General features: G+C 48.1%; 1 protein-coding gene across 1 annotated transcript in view; it reads left to right on the top strand.

Annotated features, from left to right (window-relative positions):
• Nucleotides 1-21,247, top strand: part of LOC119102960 (organic cation transporter protein) — a 35,609-nt gene extending 14,362 nt beyond the window's left edge. Inside the window, exons 9-14 of the mRNA XM_037226410.1 lie at nt 2,811-2,909; nt 16,795-17,034; nt 18,434-18,568; nt 19,747-19,867; nt 20,361-20,460; nt 21,048-21,247. Coding sequence (XP_037082305.1) covers nt 2,811-2,909; nt 16,795-17,034; nt 18,434-18,568; nt 19,747-19,867; nt 20,361-20,460; nt 21,048-21,247 — 895 coding nt within the window. The remainder of the gene's footprint in view (nt 1-2,810; nt 2,910-16,794; nt 17,035-18,433; nt 18,569-19,746; nt 19,868-20,360; nt 20,461-21,047) is intronic.
• Nucleotides 21,248-21,945: the final 698 nt, after the last annotated feature.

Genomic DNA, 21,945 nt, shown 5'->3' with positions numbered 1-21,945 from the left:
TAACATTTGTGATGTGCTCGAAAAAGCGAGAGAGGGAGGGAATTGGGAGAGAGAGGAGAGAGAGAGGAGAGAGAGAGAGAGAGAGAGAGGAGAGAGAGAGAGAGAGGAGAAGAGAGAGAGAGAGAGAGGAGAGAGAGAGAGAGAGAGAGAGAGAGAGAGAGGAGAGAGAGAGAGAGAGAGAGAGAGAGAGTAGAATACATAATGATTTTGCATTGTCGTCTTCGTGGAAACAAAACAAAGTTTCTTCCAAAAATTGGGTACCTCACTGCTCTGAAATGATCCAATACCTCTGTTAAATGCATGCACGTAAAGAGCGTGAATACACAATACGTCCATAATTCCATGCTATGATTTAGAAAACGGCTCGCACTGAAAAACACGAAAGGATGTGGCATGAAATCCCGGCCAACAGCTCTCAAAAGTTTATTGCTGCTGCATCCCGATGTAAACAAACACGTCATTAGAAAGGCGCCGCGTTGCCGATGACAAAATACTGGATTGTTGTGCACTGTTGGTGAGAAAATCTCAACTCCTCATGCTGTGGCGAGCAGCTCCAAAGCTGACAAAATGCTGGCCGAAGAAATGTCACTCCAAGTTTTAAAGGTAATCCTTCGTTTCATCCACATCACGCCATTGCTAAAAGACATGACCAAGCCCTCGGGGCTTATATTGTGTGTGTGTGTGTGTGTGTGTGTGTGTGTGTGTGTGTGTGTGTGTGTGTGTGTGTGTGTGTGTGTGTGTGTGTGTGTGTGTGTGTGTGGTGTGTGTGTGTGTGTGTGTGTGTGTGTGTGTGTGTGTGTGTGTGTGTGTGTGTGTGTGTGTGTGTGTGTGTGTGTGTGTGTGTGTGTGTGTGTGTGTGTGTGTGTGTGTGTGCGTGCGTGTATGTATACCAATGGCACGGACGAACAACACCCGAAACACGGCTCGAAACGAAACATTGTATTTGATATCAACAATCGACAACGTCCCATTAAGTTATGCATTCACAAACAAAGAATACAGTTTCTTCCAACTAGGAGCGCAGGAATATGCCCGATATCATGATTGATAAAATACAGGTACTATATAAATTTACATCAGATGCATTTGGCTGGGGAAGGGGTGAACAAATGCAGATTATACAACTGGGGCATCATTTTTCTAATTAAAACGTGTTTGATAACTTATTGCGTCGAAAAACTGTTAGACTGACTGGGTCTTAGACTGAGTCCATTAACACGTCTGTTTATGGACTGCCCTGGACTGTTCAAGCAAGGATAGGTAAGGCATGTAGAATACATGGGTGTGGCTGCATGGAACTTTTAATGGGAGCCAAAAGCAGTAAGTGCCGAAAATGAAGGTGCGCTAAAGATGCCCAAACACGAGCGCATGAGTAGGCGTCGATCATGTTTAGGACATTTAGTTTTTACATCTGACGCATTTTTTTATAGAGGTTTGCCACATTCTGCTGAAAGTATTGCCCTGCTTGCCTCATGTTGGCAGCAAGTTTCATGTCATCAAGCCCATTCAACTTCCAATCACATTTTCAGTTCCCACCATGGCTGTATCGAAGCATAACAGCCCTAGGCGATTGCTGTGATAAACACATGAGTTCTTGCGCAAATGCCAATAAGGAAACAGGGAAGCCACGTAATTAAGATTTAAATATTTGAAATGTGTCAAATCATTGCAAATTGGAAGTCAAATCTACGTTTAAACGGAGCGATTCCTTGAAAACCATACAAACTTAAAAGCCGCACGGCGCACATGCGTTTTGCTATAGAATATCAGTGCCAGTAAGGCATAACAACATACAACAGGGGTGCAGCAATGAGGCAGAGAGTCTCTCTATTGCATTAATACAACCCAGTATAAGATAAATGGCTCTTGAGTACCTACAATTCGCAATACCAGTTTTAGTTAGCAATTCTAACATTTTGAAATGCTTCGTATTTAAGTCGTATCCCTACGTTTTTTAAAGCTGTCACGACTTTTGTGGGTTACTATCTACGTTATCTTTAAAAACCCAGAGTTCGCTGCCCTATTGCATGAAGAGGCCCCCGATACTAAGAATCGTGAACAAGCTCAGAAAACCAGGACTCGTTGCTTTCCTGAATGGTGCTTTATCTGGCCAAGTGCGGCATATGCCATTATAGACGACGAGGCTGGATCTACATGAATTGTATAAGTGGTACTGGTTTGTTCAAGCATTCCATTATTGCATATTTACTATAGGTATTCGATAAACCCTTTCATCCAATACCTTCCGACTACCAGCCCGTATCGCGTCTCGAGGGTCTCGGCGATGGTTGGTGGAGAGTTGGTTCTCAAACGTGTTTGCAATGTTACAAAAGGAAAACAGAAAGCTAAAAAGCATGTTTGCAAACAAGAAATGCTCGAAAAAGAAACGACTGTTTTTCACTTCCATCCGTCCATGACCACTAAAAGCCATGCTCGAATCAATAAAGGGCAGGACAAGCGTTTCAGTCTGTCGCCCGCTGCAGTCCACATGAGAGACTGCGACTTTAAAATCCATACCTGCTGCTTGCGTTTTAGGAATAATCCAGAATTATTGCTATTGTTTAATCGTTAACTAGTCACTAAACATTTTGAACATGCATGTCAAACTTTCTGAGGTTGCCTCATAAGGTAAAGTGCTGCAGGTTGGCACGGGTGCTGTGCTCACGTTCCAATGATGGCCCTATGCGCTTTTTCGGATCAGACTATGGATGCTGCCTTGTTTTGGTCAAATAAAGAACAGCATTCGTCCCTGTGGCACTGGTGCGTTTTCGATGTCGTACCGAAGCTGAGACGAATGGTTTACCTTGCAGACGATTAGGCCTCCGTTTTCTAAAGTGGCCGGCTCCAGCTGGTGGCCTCCCGGCGCCGAACTCCGTCGAGAGAACCTTCCAGAAACCATCGGCCGAAGGGTAACGGTAGGTTTGCGGAAGCGCGTGGGTGTGCTGGGAGCCATAGACGGGCTGTCCCTATCTCCCGGAGGAGTGCGCCAGGGTAGCGTGTACGCGGTGCAAGATGAGAGTCGGTTTCACAGGATGTAACTGATTGGTGTTCATAGCCTTGGATTCTGCTACCGCGTTGATCAGCATTCTCTTCTATTGCGTTGTAATATGCCAGCAATTCCTAAAATATCAAAAATGAAGCGCTCATGCTGGGAACTTGTTTTGAAACTTTCGGTCACCATCCACACATGTTTGCTGTGCTTTGCCACCCTCCTATTTTGATGTGACGCTGTGCATGCTTTCTTCGAACATGCATTTGTTGTTGCAACTGATAAGCACATTCAACCCAACCAGTTTTGCTTTTATCTTCGGAATTTGACGCGGAGCGAACTGAATTCACCGAAAATCAGTTAAGGGCTTTAAACGTAAATTTTAATCCAAAATCAATCGATTGCATGCTAAATTTGCTCCACCCTGGTGTCATCCAATGGTTTAAGTCATGTTCATGCTGGATATCCTTTGATAAAGGGTATGGAGAGCAGCATTATCCGACACTTCACAGCACGTGCTCATGACGTCAAGGGTAACTGAGTTTCGACTTCTTCATCGCTGACATTCTTGCATCAGCGTAAGGCGAATTTGTCAGAAGTGTCGTCGAGGAAATCCCGTACTTCACCTGAGAGTTTTGCAAACATTTCAGTGAAGTTCATTCTTGATGACATGTAAACGTGACGCCCTAGTCCTTTCAGCTGAGTTTACTTTAACTCTTCTGCTTATAAAAGACTAAAGTGTGCTTAAAATTTTGAAAGCATGCGTTGATCCCCAGGAATAATTTACATTCATTGAGAATTTCTTCTTTCAACACACAACTAAAAACGTGATGTCTTGAATGTCGTCCTTACTCACTGCTTGGATGCATATTATTTTTTCTTAGACCAAGACTTGGAATCGCAGTGCAAAATTGTAGGTAAGGCTCCGCACATGGGGAATGCAAAAACTGCTCTGGTAGCAATCATGCTATTTTTAGCTGATTGTAGATTAATTGCGCAATTATATTTTGTGCTTTATTAACATAAAGCGGTTGCGATCTTCAGGCCAGCATAAATTTAGAGGCTTGCTTATCGCCGTGCATAAGGGTCAGACGCTAAGTTGTGCTGAGAAGGTGAGACGATAAAAGTAATTGTCATCGTGATTGGATTGGTACTGCAATTTCTGAACTTTGTTTTATGGAGCTGCTCTTTATCATTAACAATGTTCGAAAATATATTGTTTGTAAGATGGCGCCAGCCCAGGCCAATCCGTCCCAGCAATGTTAAGAAAAACAAGCCGAGTTACCCTAGAGTGTCGACCTGGCCGGTCGGCTGCCTCCCCTCCCCACCCCTGTGGTTGGGTGTTGTCTGTGGGAGGAGGGGATGCTTAGCCCCGAAAACGACTGACCTCACGCTGTGGAACAGCTTTCCGGGACAGAGGGTCGTGGCAGGATGTTTGCACCTTGTCAGACAGAGAGTAGTTTTAGCGTGGTGTTACCGCTGTCGGTGGAATCACCGAGCGCTGTCAGGATGACGTTTGGAGCGTTCTCAATTGCATTCTGAACCTAAGGTTTTCAAAATTGTTTACTGAACACTTGAACAATTTAAAAGTATTACACAATGCTCATTCCAACATAGAAGTGAAATTAAGAGGCGCAGCCCCCGATGCATAAAAGGTGATGCCACCAGTGGCGTAAAATACCTTTTCGTTTGGAAATTTTCCGTCTCCCCGAGGCACGGCTCTCGCCCGCCGGGAAGCCTGGTGGCTTTATAATTGTTCTTTAGTGTCCGGCAGGCAGGCATGGGGGCACAGAAAGACTGGGACCGACGACACCTGAAAACGGGTCTGTCTAGAGAGTTAGTAGCTATTTTCGAAAATACAAGAAGACTACCATTAAATTGGAGATTTAATTGCCTATATATATACATATACATATATATACAAATATATATATGTATATATATATATATATATATATATATATATATATATATATATCTCTCTCTCTCTCTCTCTCTCTCTCTCTCTCTCTCTCTCTCTCTCTCTCTCTCTCTCTCTCTCTCTCTCTCTCTCTCTCTCTCTCTCTCTCTTAAGTTTTCCGTTCCCACCTTGTTATCATCATTGTTCAAATAACTTCCAACGATCTCTGTGTTCTAAGGAATTGTTCTGCTGAACACGTCAATGCTCGCGGAAATACTAAGATGAAAACTACGAAAGCCATGTACTGACAAGTCAGTAATTCATTTTCTAGGAAAATACTGCAATTTGGAAAAAATCTACGTATATTCTACGCATACTCCTGATTTATTCCTTGAGATCGGGCACGAACTTACAGGCCGCACACACTAGCTTCACTGTACGAGGCAACATTTATTGAACATTAAGACGCAAATCATGAAGCATGTGTGCAGCAGTGAATCATAGAGTCCCACACATGGTTCTGGAACACCTGACACTTAACACTAATTGACATATGTTAAGATAGGAATGCTCAAATGTGGAAATAATGCCCATTTAATTTCTATCCTCGAAATACTTCAAGCCATTCTGCTTTTTGCGAAGCTATCATTTGCACCATTAATACCATGAAAACACCCATGATAGCTCTCTATAACACCGGACGACGCTTGGGGAGTTGAATGGGCGGAACTTTGTGTGGGTGCTAACACACCAGACGAGGACCATATTCTGAACGATTATGCCATGCGTGATAAAAAGTACACGTAATTTTACACTGTAATAAATGACTAAGAATAATCACACGTTCTTGTACACTGCAAGAAATGACCACACCACATGGTCCATAGTAACGCACTGGTGCAAGCTTCAGCCAATGCACTTCTCGGTAACAGGCCCTTGCGTCCACTGGGCCCATCAGATATGCTCTTTTAGTCGACGTAAATGTGCCATTGCGGTTGTCATGACGACAGTAGAGCGGCTGCAGGGACGAAGCGTGGTACGGTTTGAACGTGCGTTATAGCGTAATTTAGACTCGAAAGCAATTAAAAATTGTATCTTTAGTATGTCTCCACGGCACTGCAGTGGCACTACTCAGTTCCTGTTGCTAGTAGCTGGTCCTGGCGTTTCATTAGAATATGTTTTCGAACCATGCGGCAAAGATGGGAGACTCCCTTTAAATGATAAAGAGAGATTTAGAATGTGCCGCCGTCACGATTGATTAGGAATATGAATATTCGTTTCACGCCGAATGTTATTTGTGTCGCGTTAAATTGCGCATTAGTATACGCATCGCCAAATTACCCAGCTCATTCGACACATAATTGGTTGGCTCGCTGACCAACACCCGTCGCCACTAATGTCATGTTCGTGGTCAGGACTCGCCCAGGTGAAGCAGGGCGCACCCGGCCCAGCGTGAGACAACTGAACCGAACCAGACCTGATCCGACCCGACCCGACCTGACCCGACCCGACCCGAACTGGCCTGGCCCGACCCCACGCGTCCCGACCCGACCCGACCCGACCCGACCCGACCCGACCCGACCCGATCCGACCCGACCCCTGGTTTGACCCGACAGCCGAGCCAAGCCAAGCCAAGCGGAGCCGAGTCGGTCAGACCGGGGCAATCCGTTCTGTGATGATGAGACAGACGAAGCGAGCTTCCTTGGGTTGACGCTCTGGCCTACCGGCCGTATTCCTCTCGTTAGACTTTGTCCAGCAATCTCAAAAATTACCGCTCGGGAGGTTAATGAGACCCGGAAATGTCTGCCTTCGTCCCCGGCAAGAATTACCGAGAGGCCCGAGCTTCTTGTTGGCACCTTGTCAGCTAGGCGCACCCGGAAACGGGTCTCTGGAGAGTGAGGCGCGAGCTTTTTATTCGCACATTGTCAGTTATGCCCACCCGGAAACGGGTCTCTGAGGAGGGGGATAGAGCTCAATATTCGCGCTTCGTCTGCTGGCATAATCCACAATGCAGAATTTTCGGCCGTTGAAATCATTAAGTCCAGTGAGGGTAGAACGTTCTGCATTCTTAGCCGGAAAGCTCAGCAACACTTAAATAGTTATATTTAACTATTGAGAGCGGCATCATGATGTTATTGAGAGTGGTTCTATTCGCGCAAATTATGTAATTGTCTGCTCATAAAAAGAGTGCAGTAATTTTCCCGGTTCGAAAATTATCATCTGGCAGACACGACTGCAAAAGATTGGGAGAGCTGTACCAAATCTGGAGACAGATGCCTGAGCAGTATCACAAATTGCCAGGCGAAAAAAAAGCATTTGGGCACAGACCAACAACCTGGTTTGGCAACTTTGGTGCTGGACATCATGGACATTCAATCAGACTTATTTCCTATTCATACCCTCCTTATTAGAATCGTTTCTGGCACACGATGACTTGTAGCCACGTTAATATTTGAATAGGGTTGGCTTTTCAAAGGGTGGTTAGAAATATGTTTTGGTTAAAGCCAATTGGCATCTCTGACTTGGACTCTGATTTTGAAGCACGAAAAGTAGCGTCGAGGCCATGATTCGAATCAAGGTAAATGCTCACGATACAAGAAAGTTTTACAACACAGTTAGGATTGCATCGCTCTTATTGCGTACCTTATACAGTGCCCATGATATCCTATTCTTCAATAGACCTTTTGCAAATGGATATTTATGCCGGGGAGATATGCAAACCGTGTCTACCAAAACATTGGCTTTCAAAAGGAGGAACTGATCTGTCGATGCATGCTTCTGAAAATACCGTGATTCGTGATTGCGCCCCCCCCCCCCCCTCCCCTCCCCCAAATCAGCCCTGGAGCCATCTCAGGGTAATGTTGGACGGCAAATGATTTTGTGCATGCCAGACCAATGCAAAACATCACGTGGCACTTTGGAAAGAACGGTCTGATGAGAAAAGACGCAAAACCGAGAAGCGTCTACCATCCGGAGTGAGACAGTGCTAAAATAGCTTTTACATCAAGTATTTTCATCCCTGTTTAACTGCTGAATATCAGTTTTGTATGAGGTGCACGTTCTGCTCCTTTGTGATGTGCACATTTAGCAAAACTACAGCGTTGGTTGCATGCTATCAACACTTGTTATATCAATTCATGTCAAATTTGTATGACTTATTTCCGCAACATGACTGATAACGATCAACACATGTCACAGGAAGTTGAGCTCTACAATGTCTCTTTTCTGTTGTTGTGCAAGGAGTTTGGGGTTTATAGATATGGCCTTGTCACTACCCAATCTTGCACCGTTTCACATTTGGAAAGAATAATGAATGTCTGAAACATTCCAGAACGTCACGCTCTTGCGTGCATAGATGAGTAGAAGCATTTGTAAGAAGCATTGATACCTGTACTGAAGTTTTGGAATGAATTGTGCAGCAAACCGGGAAGAAAGCAGTGATCAGGAAGACGGTGTGGTCTTACCTTATACTCTCACTTAAGTCTCGCGGTCTCTAGTGCTTGCAACATTGCAGCATGCTCTGTCCCGCGGTTTCGGCCATCCGCTCAAAACCATTGCGATATGGTTCGGACAAGAAGCGCATCACTTGGCTTCAAAGTCTTCTGGCTGACTTGAGGCTGGTGTCGGGTAAGCATGCCCGAGGTTGGCCAAATGACACTGGACAAGGCTACCTGGCAGGACGGACCGTTCATGTGAGGTTCCGGAGCGAGGGTTGCATCACACGACGAAAATTTCAACTACCCCCCCCCCCCCCGGCCCCCATCTCCTTCCGGCGCCAACCCGACACGGCCGAGTTACAAAGGATGTAGGCTCACGGGGCACAGGGGAGGGGGGGGGGGGAGGGGACGAAACCCTCAAAATATTCGCGGATATACCTCGGTCCGGCTAATAAAAGAGGACCTGGGTGCCGCCATGCCAGAAGCGAAGTGGACCCCGAGGGAGACGGTGCTACTGCCGCGTACGCTGTACTCACCGGCCTTGCACAGGACGATGTGGTGATCGTGCTGCCGTGTAACAGGCGGACTCTGTGGTGTGGACGGTGTGCGCTCTTCGGCCTTCAAGATGTATCTGCGAGTCTGCAAGCTGTTTGAAATGTGAATACGGCAAATGGATTGAAATGGTTAATGATCAGTGCAGAAGTGTTATACTGAGGTATCAACCTTCAGTCTTCAAGCAGGCTCTAATTAACACGCGCCCGGGTGGCCGGCTAGATACCTTCCGCTCGGGTGGGGGGAGGGGGTCAAAGTTGGAGACGCCATATTTGCAGGGTGTGCTGAAATGTACTTGAACTTACTTAGGTCAAAGTTTACGGTCACTGGGTCATGACCTTCGGGTCAAATTAGGTCAAAAAGGTCAAATTTCAGCTTGGTTTCCAAAATGCCTCCAGAACCTAAATTATTGTTTTAAAGCAAAATATCACAAGCTCATTTAAGGTTAGTGACCTTGCTCGACCTTTTGAAGGTCATGGTGACCAAAATCATACAAGACTGCCCTGAGTTTTGCATTTCAACAAGAGACAAAGACAACGCTTGGCGGTATGTTCTTTAAAAATGTCCACCTGGGTCATCTTAGGTCAATGACCTATTATGACCTCTAAAAAGTCAATTAATTGAAGATGCATGATGCGGTTTCTGCTATCAATAAATCCAAAGTGAGCACCGCGAAATACCCCCTGCAGCAAGCCGTAGAGCAATAAAACAGGTTGGTTTTGACCTTGGTCTGGCCTTCATAACTGAGCTTAGGTCAACTTAATTTGATCATTCAATGCTTGCGTTACCTAATAAAGCAACTCAAAGATGTACAGCGTCGTCTAGCACTCCGTTGTTGCATCAGATTAAGCGGTTCCCTAGAAATTGATTTTGCTGAAACCATGGCCTGATTATGACCTGCCATAGGTCAGTGACCTTACACGGTACATCTAAATTTGTTACAATATACGATCCGCTGTTCAACTGTGAACAGCTAAGCAAAATTTGGCGTGACTACGCCGCACCGTTAGGAAACCATTTCGGAAAAACCTTCGGGGGGCCAATTTGACCCCACCGCCCGAGCGTGTGTTAAAGGACTGTTATAGTGCGAGCATTGGTTACATTGACAGTGCTCAACGTTTCAATTTGGGCTTATGCTCTAGTTTTCACAAAATGCATCCCTTGGGCTGGACGCTTCCGCGACATCTGTGCGCCGAGCCTCACCCACGTTCGCGTCCAGGTAGCACGCACTCCGATCTGCGAGGTGCACGCGCCAAAACTTGTTTCTGCGATATTGCTACCACGCCGGACCTATTCGGCGCGGCAGTTTTGTCTCGTTTCGTTTAACGTTTGTGCTTATAATCTCGACATCAGCATATCATCGCTTGCAATCAAAGTCCTGTTTGAAACGTCAAGCAGTGCCAGCATCACCAATGTTCGCGCTGCAACGTCGATTAACCAGCGCATGCTGGTGTATTGAATGTCGATCACTCATCATCAGACCTACGAATTATTAATGCTGAAAACCTAGGAAATAAAGCTCATTTTGTGGGAGTCAAGCACAGCTGTGTCGGTGAGCTAATTAAAGAGGCAATCTGGATATCTTAAAGCGCGGATTGGCTTTGTAGGCTTGTCAGGACATCGCAATCCTCATTTGCTGCTTTTGGGGTCCCTGCTCGTTGTGTATAACCAGGTAGCATCAGGGTATGTCACTGTTTAGGTATTTTCCGAAAATTAATCTCAGCTGGATGTGATAGAGGACTTTAAAACCTATTCGCAGTGTGTTTTAAACAGCGCAGGGTTTTATATGCATTTTGTATCCTTAATTTCATTGCGGCTCATTTATGGTGAACCTGATTGTTTGCCGTTGCATCCTGATCTTCACATCTGTGAGCTAGGCCTGTTGCTACTCTTGGAAAGAGCCAGCTTACTGCCAACATGAGTTAACTTTGATGAATATTAGAGGTCTTTATTTGGCTCTAAAAGCCTTTTCATTTTCATTTCATTTCTTTGTTTGAGGCGTTTCGGCCTGTTTAGACCATTTCACGCCTGGATGATGTTATTTTAAATTGGTGTAATTATGTATGTGAAGAAAAGTGTACGTTTATTGACATTTACAAAGCTTGAAGCAAACCGGCAAGTCTGAGAAAGTTAAAGACAATGTTAAGCAGTTCAGGATGGTCATCGCCAAGGACGTTTTTTAAAGAAAACTCGATATTTTGATTACGACAATAAGCCTGCATATCTTTGCGGTGCTGTTGATATTTTGTGCACTCAATAACAATATGTTTAACCGAAAGTGGATGATCGCACGGCTGACAGTGAGGACGACGTTGACTTAAGTATATGTAACTATGTGTGAGTGTAGTGTGTCCGATTCGTAAACGGGCCAGCACCTCCTCCTCCAGACGGTCTTTACGATGCGTTGATAGCCAAGGGATAATGTCTGGTCTGATATGAAGTTGTGATCTGGTAGTATCGGTCCATTGTTGTTGCCAAAAATGTTTTGTCATTGTGCGAAAGGAATGTTTTGTAGATGCATGATCAGCAGGGATCTCCATGATGTGTTGGTTTGTCAAAGCTTCCTTGGCTAGTTGGTCAGCCCGTTCATTGCCCATGATGCCTGTATGTCCTGGAATCCATAGAGATTTGATATTCATATCCTGTGTATGTAATATATGATAGAGATTGACGATTTTAACAAGGAGGTGGTGTGTGAAGTCTGGGTCAATAAGAGATTGCACAGCTGTCTTTGAATCCGAACAAATCACTATTGTCTTCGTTTTGTGGGTGTGTTGTTGAATGTGTTGCAATGCAAGGAAAAGAGCAAATAATTCAGCCAAATATACTGAGGTGCCATCCGGTAACCGACCGTTTTTATGGTAATGTTCAGTGCAAATAACTGCACATCCGGTGTGGTTATTGGCCTTGGAGCCATCGGTGTAAATAAAGCTGCTATTTTGATTGTTGAAAATTAGACGATTAAATGTTTGTTGAACATAACTTGTTGTGAAAATGCGTTTGGGATCATCAAAAAGAAACAAAACTTTCCGAGGGGTTAACTGCCATAGTGATGCTATTAAAGCATGTGGCATGGAAGAAGGCCGTGAAGTAAACTGAAGAGTGGTGCAGTAGATAATGGTTCGAGATGTTATTGTAAGTCCTGAGCGACGTTCTGCCGGTCCTACGTAGTTATGGTGAATGTGAGGTAAGACATGTATGGATTTAAATGCTGGGTGACTGGGATTTTGTCGCACTTTTGTGATGTATCTCAATGTGTGTTCCATTCGTCGGGGGGCAAGAGGCATAACATGAGCGTCCACTTCAAGCGCTGAAATCGGGGAAGTACGCAGAGCTCCTTGGGCAACTCGCAAAAACATATTTTGTATGGTGGATAGTGGTTTGAGAATGTGTTGGCTGCCTCCTGCATATACCACGGAGCCATATTCAATGATGGGAAGAACTAAGGATTTGTATAGACGTAATAACGATTGGCGGTCGGCACCGTATGTCGACCCGGAAATGCATCTAAAGAAATTTAGTCTTTTTAGGCATTTGGAGCGAACATGCTCCACGTGCTGTGGCATCGATAATCTGGGGTCAAGTACGATGCCAAGAAATTTGAAAGACGAAACGAAAGGAATGTGGTGTCCATCTAGTCGAAGCCGAAAATTGGGAGTACCACGCATATTTTTGCCGAAAATCATAACTGCAGATTTGGGAGCGGAGAAGCGGAACCCGTATCGCTCTGACCACTGCTGCACCTTGTTTAGGGCGGCTTGGAGCCGTGGCAGCGAATGGTCATATTCAGCGTCTGAGCACCAGATGGCCTATCATCCGCAAAAAGTGAAGAGGAAATACCCGATGGTAATGAGTCAAATAAATCGTTTATCATAAAATTAAAAAGAATCGGTGAGATACAGCTCCCTTGTGGGAGGCCGTTCTCTAGATAGTGAGTGTCGGAAAAGGCGGATCTGCATCTCACACGAAATGGTCTGATGCCGGAAAGAAACCCAATAAGATAATGTGCCAAATCGCCTTTAAACCCTAACTGATGGAGCTTGAAAATTAGTGCAGGTTTAAAGACCATGTCGTAGGCTCGGCTAATATCCAGGAAGACAGCAGTTGTGTGGTGTCGGTGTTTAAAGGAACGTCTGATGTCAGTTTCAAGTCTGATGACATGGTCTATTGTGCTACGATTGTGTCGGAAACCACATTGATTTTTTGTAAGCAGGCAGTCTCGTTCTACAATCCAAGAGATTCGCTTCACCACCATCCGCTCAAAAAGTTTTCGTAGACAGCTGGTAAGTGTAATGGGACGATAATTTGATGGATCTTTGGTGTCTTTTCCTAGCTTTGCAAGTGGAATAATGATGGTGTCTTTCCAGGCGTCAGGAAAGACATGGGTTGACCACAAATGGTTAAAAACTGCCAATATAAAACGAAGCATATCTTCTGAAAGATTACGAAAAAAAGAATAGTGTAACTGATCATGACCTACTGAGGTGTTGCCGGCGGATTTTATAGCCTTTTGTAGTTCCAGAAATGAAAATGGTAAATTATAGTCTTCGGCGTTATCGGAAACAAAACAATCAGTATGTAAACGAAAACGGGCTTGCGCACTTTCCACAAATCCTGGTGAGTAATTTCCGGATGAGCTACACTAAGAAAGACTTTCAGCAAGAGCATTGGTGATAAGTGTTGCCGAAATGATTTGGTTATTAATGCGTAAAATGGGCAATGAAATAGAGGTGCGTTTTCCGGAAAGTGCTCGAACCAGTCCCCATAGCTGGCTTAGAGGAGTAGCAGCAGTGAACTGCTGGGTGTATGCTTGCCAAGAATGACGTCTGGCACTCCTTATAATTCGTCTGGTTCGAGCACGCTCATAATTTCGGGCAAGAAATGAGGTACATCATGGTGGCGACGAAAGCAGCGGAAAGCACGTTTCCGACGCGCAATAGCGTTCTTTGCTTCGGTCGTCCACCATGGTACTGGGATGCGGCGTGATGGCGTTTTAGTCAGTGGAATTGTCGCGGTTGCTGCAGCATGAATAATATGTGTAATAAGGCCAACACCCTGCTCTGGTGATTCATAATAGTCTCGGTTCACATAACAAAGTTCTTGAAATTTGGCCCAGTCTGCTTTTCGTAAATTCCAGCGGGGTATGGATCGCAAAACTTCGTCAGCGGTTGCGTCAAAAGTGGTGTAAATTTTAATTGGAAAATGGTCGCTGTCGTGTATATCTCCCTCAACAGTCCAATCGAAGTATGCTGCTATTGAGGGAGAGCACAGCGACAGGTCGATGGCTGTTTCTGTACCAGTGGGTAGGTGGTGATGAGTATTATTGCTTTTGTTTAACAGGACTAAGTTGTGTGTGTCAATAAAATCTTCAACCAAATGTCCTCGGCGATTAACGGCTTGGGTGCCGTTACTCCAAGCTGGACTGTGAGCGTTTAGATCGCCGAAGATGAGGAAAGGGTTTTGAAATTGAGCAACGAGTTGGTCAAGTTGCCGTAAGAGCTCCGTATTATTATAATTTGGTGTAATGTATATTGAGCATATATCGATGGTACGGCCATGCAGTCGAACTGAACATGCAACAGCCTGAAGAGGTGTGTTAAGAGTGAGTGGCGTGTGTGTTAATTTTTGACTGATGTAAAGCGCCACCCCACCTTGGCGACGCTCACCGTCCATCGTGTCATAGCGATATAACGAGTAATTTGACATTTTAAAGTTATATGTGTCGGTGGGACGACACCATGTTTCCTGTACGGCAATGATGATTGGAGTAAGTACGGCAAAAAGTGCTTTCATTTCGGACCATTTTGAAATGAGACCGCGACAATTCCACTGTAAGATGAAAGACATTTAGTGATGAAGGGATCCATTCCCACCGGTTGATGGGAATCGCCCGAACGAAACAGACCTAGGCCGTCCCATCGCCACCCTCACCGGTGGACGGGACCGGCGGACTTCGTTCGGGCGTGTTTCGACAGGTGTTGTGGTGGGGGAAGGGGAGGTGATGTTTGTGTGGTGGCCAGAGGGTCCGGGCCGCCGACTGTTCGTAGCCGGGGGGCTAGAACGCCGGACGGCCTGACCCGCACGTGAATCACTCACAGCCGGCGGGCTGGAACGCCGGCCAACCTGGGGACGGGGGTGCACGGGCGCCTGGGCATCCGAGCGTCCAGCCAGGGGTGACTCAACGGCATTTTTCGTCTGGGTCTGTGTAGTTGACTCAGCTGAAACCGAGGGGCGAGGGTTGAGAAGTTTCAGGGGAGGCAGATGGGTGATAGGGTCGGTCTGTGTTGCTCATGTGGCCATCGTGGCTTTTGCTACTTGTGCATATGTTTTGCTGGGCTGCGACGACATTTTAGATTCAACGGTGCGCCGTGCTTCGGAGTACGACACACCTGTCTTTGCCTTTTCAGAACAAATTTCTTTTTCTTTTTTTCCACGTGGGACACTGAGAAGAGTTGGCGGCGTGATCAGCACTTCCACAGCTCAGGCATTTCTGGGGCGATGTGCAGGCAAATCCCTCGTGAGGAGTCTCGCCGCACTTCAAGCATCTGGCACTCTGTTTGCAGTACTTGCTGCCGTGTCCGAACCGTTGACATTTAAAACACCTGAGTGGATTTGGAATGAATACCCTTACTTTATAACGAAGGAAACCAGCGGTGAGCGAATCTGGAAGTCGGGTGGTACCAAAGGTGATAACAAGCAGGCTGGTGTCGTGACGCTGACCATCTCTGAAAGTCGTCAGCCGACGGACATGGCAAACTTGCTCATCTCTGAGCTCCGCTAGGATCTCGTCCTCCGTCATGAAGCGGAGTTCAGGCGCAAAGATGGTGCCCTTACTGGTTTTTCTGGCATGGTGCAGGGAGACTTTTACTTGTTTGCCGCAAAATTCAGCTGTTTTGAGTAGGGCCTTGGTTTGTGCGCGAGTTGTTGTTTAAATGATGAGTAATCCGTTTGCTGGTGCTTCAATTTTGAGTTCGCATGGACCGCAGATAGCTTTGATTTGCTTTGATGGCCAAAAAACGTTGATCTTTCGAAACGACACATTTTCATCACAAGGTTGGACGACAACGTACAATCCGAGAGGATCCAGAATTGGCTCAGAAGGCAGGCGAACACTGGTCATTGTCGAGAGAGGGTCAGCATCAGGGCGAGCAGGCACCGGAGTGGTCAAGGACGAGCGAGGGTCGGAACCAGGGGCGTTGAACGGAGACGGAGTCTGCTGTCCACCCATCGCGGTGCAAGTGTGCGTACCAACGGTCGTGGCTTGGGGCGCGCGAGGGTCATCAGATGAAGTGGCAGCCAAAGGGAGGCTGGCGGCACTTCCGTCGTCTACATCCAGGGCATTATCAAGGTCAGAGGCCGAGTTCGAGTCCGTGTCAGTATCATCCTTCTTGCGCTTGCTTCGCTTCCCCATACTAGGGGAGCGAGAAGGGAACAACAAAAACTAAGCGGAAAGGTGTGTTTGGAGCTAGTACGAACGGAAAAAAGCGACGAGAACGACGATGCGAAAAAAGGACTCCTTGGCTGAGAGCCGCAAAAGGGGCAAACCACTTGCTGGGGTCGTGCCGGACGGGTGTGTGGCCGCCGAATGGGTCGATGAGGGCCTGTGCTGAAAAGCCTTTTTAATTTGAGCCCAAGACATTGACCTACGTTGTGAGTCGTCATACCGGGTGCTTAGAGTGCATTTTGGCACGCCTAGCCACTGCGCATAACATAGGCCTGAAATGTGCTGGTCCATGTAGTTTGTTAGCAGGGTCCGTCACCTGTTTGCAATTTAATGTAACCTCTGCTTCGTTTTCCTCGGCGTGGTGTTAGGCTAAGTGGTTTGGGGGCACTGAGCCGTCGCGTCACCCATTGGCAAAACAACCGCGTCACCAAGCGGTCAGTCGGCGAAGCTTAAGCTCCGTGTTTCTCCGCAGGTCGTCGGAGGCGAGGTCCGGTTTGGCGAAACCCGGCACGGGAGACGAGACGGTGGATGACGACGTGATCTTCCTGCCACAACCCGTGCGACGCTGCCGTACGAATGACGAGGAGGTCGTCATCGTGTCGCCGACGGAGTACCGTGTGCCAAATGAAGAGCTTGGCAATGCCCTTACCGCCGAGGCGGCCATCGGCAAAGAGGGCGTCTGTTACGCTCAGCGGCCGCCCACGGGGACATGGCGAGTACACGCGGTGGAATGAACCACCTTACCATTTTTTAAATGACTCCGTCAACAACACGACAACTAACTCTGTTATGAGACCGCAAAAACAGGCTGAGGCTACCTCTGCACACGGTACCTTACCACGGTGTAATTTGTTTTCTCGGAAAACGCTCTGGCGATTTGCTCTTAGTGTTGCCCACTATTTGCCCACTTTTTAACACTTTAAGCCTCACATTTTGGTAAATATTCCGCTGAGTCGAGACTTCAGAATGATAAGACGTCTCTTGACACCTTGACGAGTGCTTCATATTAGTTCACGACACTTGATGCTCTTTCTGGTGGCTGATATCTGTTAAACGCGTAACTTAGCTCGATCATGTGATGCGAGTTTTTAGTTTCCATCTCCTGAGCGCAGAGTCTGTGCGGGACCTTCCAGAGCTTTGCACATTTATTTTGGCCTGCCATCTAGCGACAGGATAGGAAAAAAACTTTATCAATTTGCCAGAAGATGTAGCATCTGCTGTTGATTGCATTAAACACTTCTGAATGCTTGTAGCTTGGATCTTTAAACTGAGTCCAGTTGAGCTCAGTAGCCGAAATATTCTATGCAAAGGTGAACATTTTGCTGTGAAAATACTAGCAAGCGCATCTCTGGTGTGTCTGATGGCCGGTCAGTTAATGGGGAGTTATGCAAACTATTTTCCTTACAACTTTCATCTGAGTGCCGCTTTCATTGAGCATGTTCTACTTGCTGCACTTATGAATCAACGTCATGCTGTATTCTTTGACCTTACCTCTGTCTGCGCTCAAAGACCGTCTCTTACCCTTTCTATCGCGCGCGCAGAGGCGTCTGTACAGACCGCGATGTTCCGTCTAGTCGATCCTCTGTGCTGCGGATGGCTACACCGCCCGTGTTAGTCACCATACTGACCGGAGGTCCTACCCTGCCAGTAAGTTATTTGCAATTTAATATATCCTCAGCTTCGTTTTCCTCGGAATGGTGTGAGGTGAAATAACATGGGGGCATTCAGCGGTCGCGACACCTGTCGCCATTTTGCAATTCGTCATTTAGCAGTTAGCAATGTCGGCATGTCGCCGTGCTAAGGCTCGCCATTTGCTGATTCGACTTTCTGACATGTCAACATTTTACATATCGCCAATATGCAAGTCGTCATGTGCCAGTGTACAAAAAGCCATTCGGCAAACCTGCGAGCCGACTTTCTGTCCGGACACCACGCCACTTACTTTCAGAACCATCGTGTCACCAAGCGGTCAGTCGGCGAAGCTTGAGCTCCGTCTTTCTCCGCAGGTCGTCGGAGGCGAGTACCAGTTTGCAGAACCCCGGCGCGGGAGCCGAGACGGCGAATGACGACGTCATCTTCCTGTCACAACCCGTGTGACGCTGCTCCACGAGTGACGGCGAGGGCGTCATCATCTCGCCGACGGAGTACCGTGTGCCAAATGAAAAACTCGGCGCTGCCCGTGCGGCTGAGGCGGCCATCGGCGAAGAGGACGTCTCTTACGTTCAACAGCCGCTCCCGGGGAAGTGGTGAGTACACGCGGTGGAGTGAGCCACCTTTGGATTCATTATTTGGCTCTGTCAACAACATGACATACAACTCTATAAGCGTATGATATAACTACAATATATTATATTATGATGCATATATATATATATATATATATATATATATATATATATATATATATATATATAATATGGCAATGGAAGCCGCAAAACAGCCCTGTCTCTGTCCACCTGTTAAGCATTTTCAACCTCACATTTCAGGAGAAAACCCTTTGGGACGTTGCTTCAGAAAGATAAGACGCTTCTTGATGCATTGATTAGCATATCAGTTGACAATACCTGATGCATTTTCTGGTGGCTGATATCTGTTAAATACTTAACTTACGTACCTTACTAGGACGAGAGGAAAATTTCATCAAGTTACCAGTAGATGTGGCATTTGCTGCTGCTAGCTTTGGAGCCGAAAACATCAGACTTTGTCTTTTCACCTTGTTCTGCTTACATTCAAGACACCTCATGCACATTCTGCCGCGTGTGCAGAGGACCTGTCCGGTTCGTGATGTTGCTTCTTTGTGCGGAACGTTCCAATGCTTGGCTCACGGCTATTGGCCTGGCATCTAGTGAGAGGCCGAGAGGAAACCCTCATAGATTTCCCAGCAGACGTCGAGTCCGTCGCTGGTAGCTTTGAATATTTCTGAATCATACTAGCTTGGATCTTGAGGCTCAATCCAGTTACGCTCAATAGCCGAAGAATTTTAGGCAAGGGTAAAGATTGTGCCGTGAAGATACCACCACGTGGACCTTTGGTGCGACTGACGGCTGGCCGGTTATATGGGAATTGTACGAACTATTTTCTTTGAAACTTTCATGTCAGTGTCACCTTCATTAAGTATCTTCTACATACCGTGCTATGGACTAAAAACGTCACGCTGTGTCGTTTGACCTTGCCTCTGCTTGCGTTCAAAGACCGTCTCACGCCCATTCTGCCTCGTTTGCAGATGGTTTGTCTTGTCCGTGACGTTCAGCCCGTGCGGGTCCCTGTGCTGCGGACGGCTCCCTCCAATCACGCCCCGTATGTGCGGGCCTCTGTGCTCCGGGCAGCTCCCCTAATGACGCTCCGTCTGTGCGGACCTCTGTGCTGCAGGTTGCTCCCCCGCCGGCGTCAGTCACCGTACTGACCGGGGGACCTCCCCCGGCAGGTCGTGCGCTAGCCTCAAAACGCCCAAGCACCCGCGCACCGCCTGGCGCATGAAGCGAGCCTCCCGCCGTTTAGCGCCAGTGTTCCACGCCGTGGCTGCGTTCGAGGCCGTCGCTGTGCAGGTGAGCGCCCCCTCCTCCTGCGGCACGCTGGCGGCAGCGGACGCCGAGCGCAGAGCGGGTGTCAGGGTGTTCGGGTGACCTCGGCGGTGTGCGACTGTTGCCGCTAGGCTCGCGTCTCGATGTGCGTTTTGTGTTTGGCTGGTCAAGTGCTCACATGAGGCATCGGATAACACCGCCCGGATTCTGGAATGCATATGCACGGCTGTTGATGCCTCCTTGACTACCGCTTCGTTATATTCTGTTGGGCGTGCGGTAAAGCTCAGCTATGTTATAAAGTGTGGGCATTGCAGCACACGTAACCCCACAATGCCTGTTAGCAATGTAACTTGATGGCATTGATACCAGCGCGATGTTTGTTTAAGACTTTCCCCTCGCATTGGTGACTCACCCCCCCCCCCCCCTTCCTACCTTCTGCGAAAGAAGGAACACATTTTTTGCGTCACAGCTGCTGTTCGCATGACTTCATCTAACCTCAGACGGCGCCGCTCCACAGCCCGTGGTCGTGGAGACGGATGGTCCGACCGTGCGTCAGCGACTGGAGGAGACCGTCAACCGACACCAGCTCGTCAGGTCCCGCAGCCGCAGCTACGAAGGTGAGTCTGCTTTCCTCCGCGCGCACGGGGGCTGTCACTCCACATGTCACACTGCGGGCCTGATCGTTGCCATCACGGCAGGTGTTCGTATTCGTCGGTAGTGTTCGACCACCGTCGCACCAGCTAATGACTGTCCGGGGTCGGCTTTCAGTCAGCTACACAACTGATTCCTCCCAAAACAAAAGCAAGCTGGTACCTGGGTCTGGCTTTTATGTCTCGTTTGAGCAATGTGACTGACATTCCTTATGACCTGTGAATTTTTCCTTGAAAGACGGCGCCATGGTTACTAAATAGCCCGACCTATACGCCTGCCGATCATCAGATGTCACCGATGATCTAATCTGTAGTGTCATGTACAGTTCTTAACCCGTCAGCCGCTCTCGCGCCCTTTCCCTCATGCCTCTCCCCAGACTCGACACTGGCCGTGTCTCCGTGGCGCTGTGACGGCCAGTCTAACCCTCTAACTCCCTCTATTGCAGTGTCCTGTCCGCGGCCCGGCTGCGCGTCTCATGTACAAGAGGAAGACCAGCGGCGTGCGCGGGCCTGATACGAACTTCCGCGGCTCGCGGTGCCCACCCGCTTCATAGTGGCTGATTCGGACGAAAGCAGTAGCCTGGAGCGCGGCCTGCCCGGCCTCTTCCGTCCGCTGTGCGACGCCTGCACCGCCGTCCAGGTAGGCGAGCGCTGGACCAAGCTGGAGCCGCTGCTGCGCGCGCACGACAACCGCGACGGCTGGCGTCAGGTGCGCACGCCGTCCGACCGCACCGCCCTCTACCTGCTTAGCTAGTACATGTACCACGAGCGCGAACGTTCGGATGCTGCTTGCGAGCCGCCCATCTTGCCATGCTGCTCGAGGACTCGGCGTTGCTGCTCTGGATCCGCTCCGAGGCCGTTGGCCTCGTCGCGCTCAAGCGGCACGGTCAGCTAATCGAAGGTGGACCCGAAGCGTTCGCCATGGACGTGCTTGACATGGTGGCGGTGCAGGGTGCGTGGCGGCGGCGCGGCCACGTTACGCGCCTGCTTGACATGCTGCTGGTCGACCGGCCGGACACGCCACTCGGCCTCACGCAGCCGTCACCGGCCCTGTGGCAGCTGCTGCTGCGCTACCTGACGACACGGCCAGGCGCTGCGGCCTCGCGTCTGAATCGTCCAATGGGCCGGGATTGAGGGCTTGCGTGTCAACGTCTGGGAGGAGTTGTTGCGTCGTAATCGGCATGAATCAGACTCGTCGTTGTCGTCGATGGCGTCGTCGTCGGACGACGAATGGCGAGCACCTGCGGAAAGCCGGAGATCTGAGGGACGCCACGTCTGCCGACGTGCCGTCCAACGGCGCGAATGTGATTGATGCTGATTCCGTCTAAGTAAATCGTCAAATATCACTCGCTATGTGTGTGATGTGTTTGTGACATGACCCTGCGGGTATCGACCCTCGCCGCCAGCCGCAGGGGTGTTGATGCCGACAGGGAAGGACGCGCTCTTGCGGAC

Source organism: Pollicipes pollicipes, unplaced genomic scaffold (genome assembly GCF_011947565.3).
Source record: "Pollicipes pollicipes isolate AB1234 unplaced genomic scaffold, Ppol_2.1 Scaffold_5724;HRSCAF=6776_pilon_pilon_pilon, whole genome shotgun sequence".
Classification (NCBI taxonomy): domain Eukaryota; kingdom Metazoa; phylum Arthropoda; class Thecostraca; order Pollicipedomorpha; family Pollicipedidae; genus Pollicipes; species Pollicipes pollicipes.
This window is presented reverse-complemented; position numbering and strand designations above follow the sequence as displayed.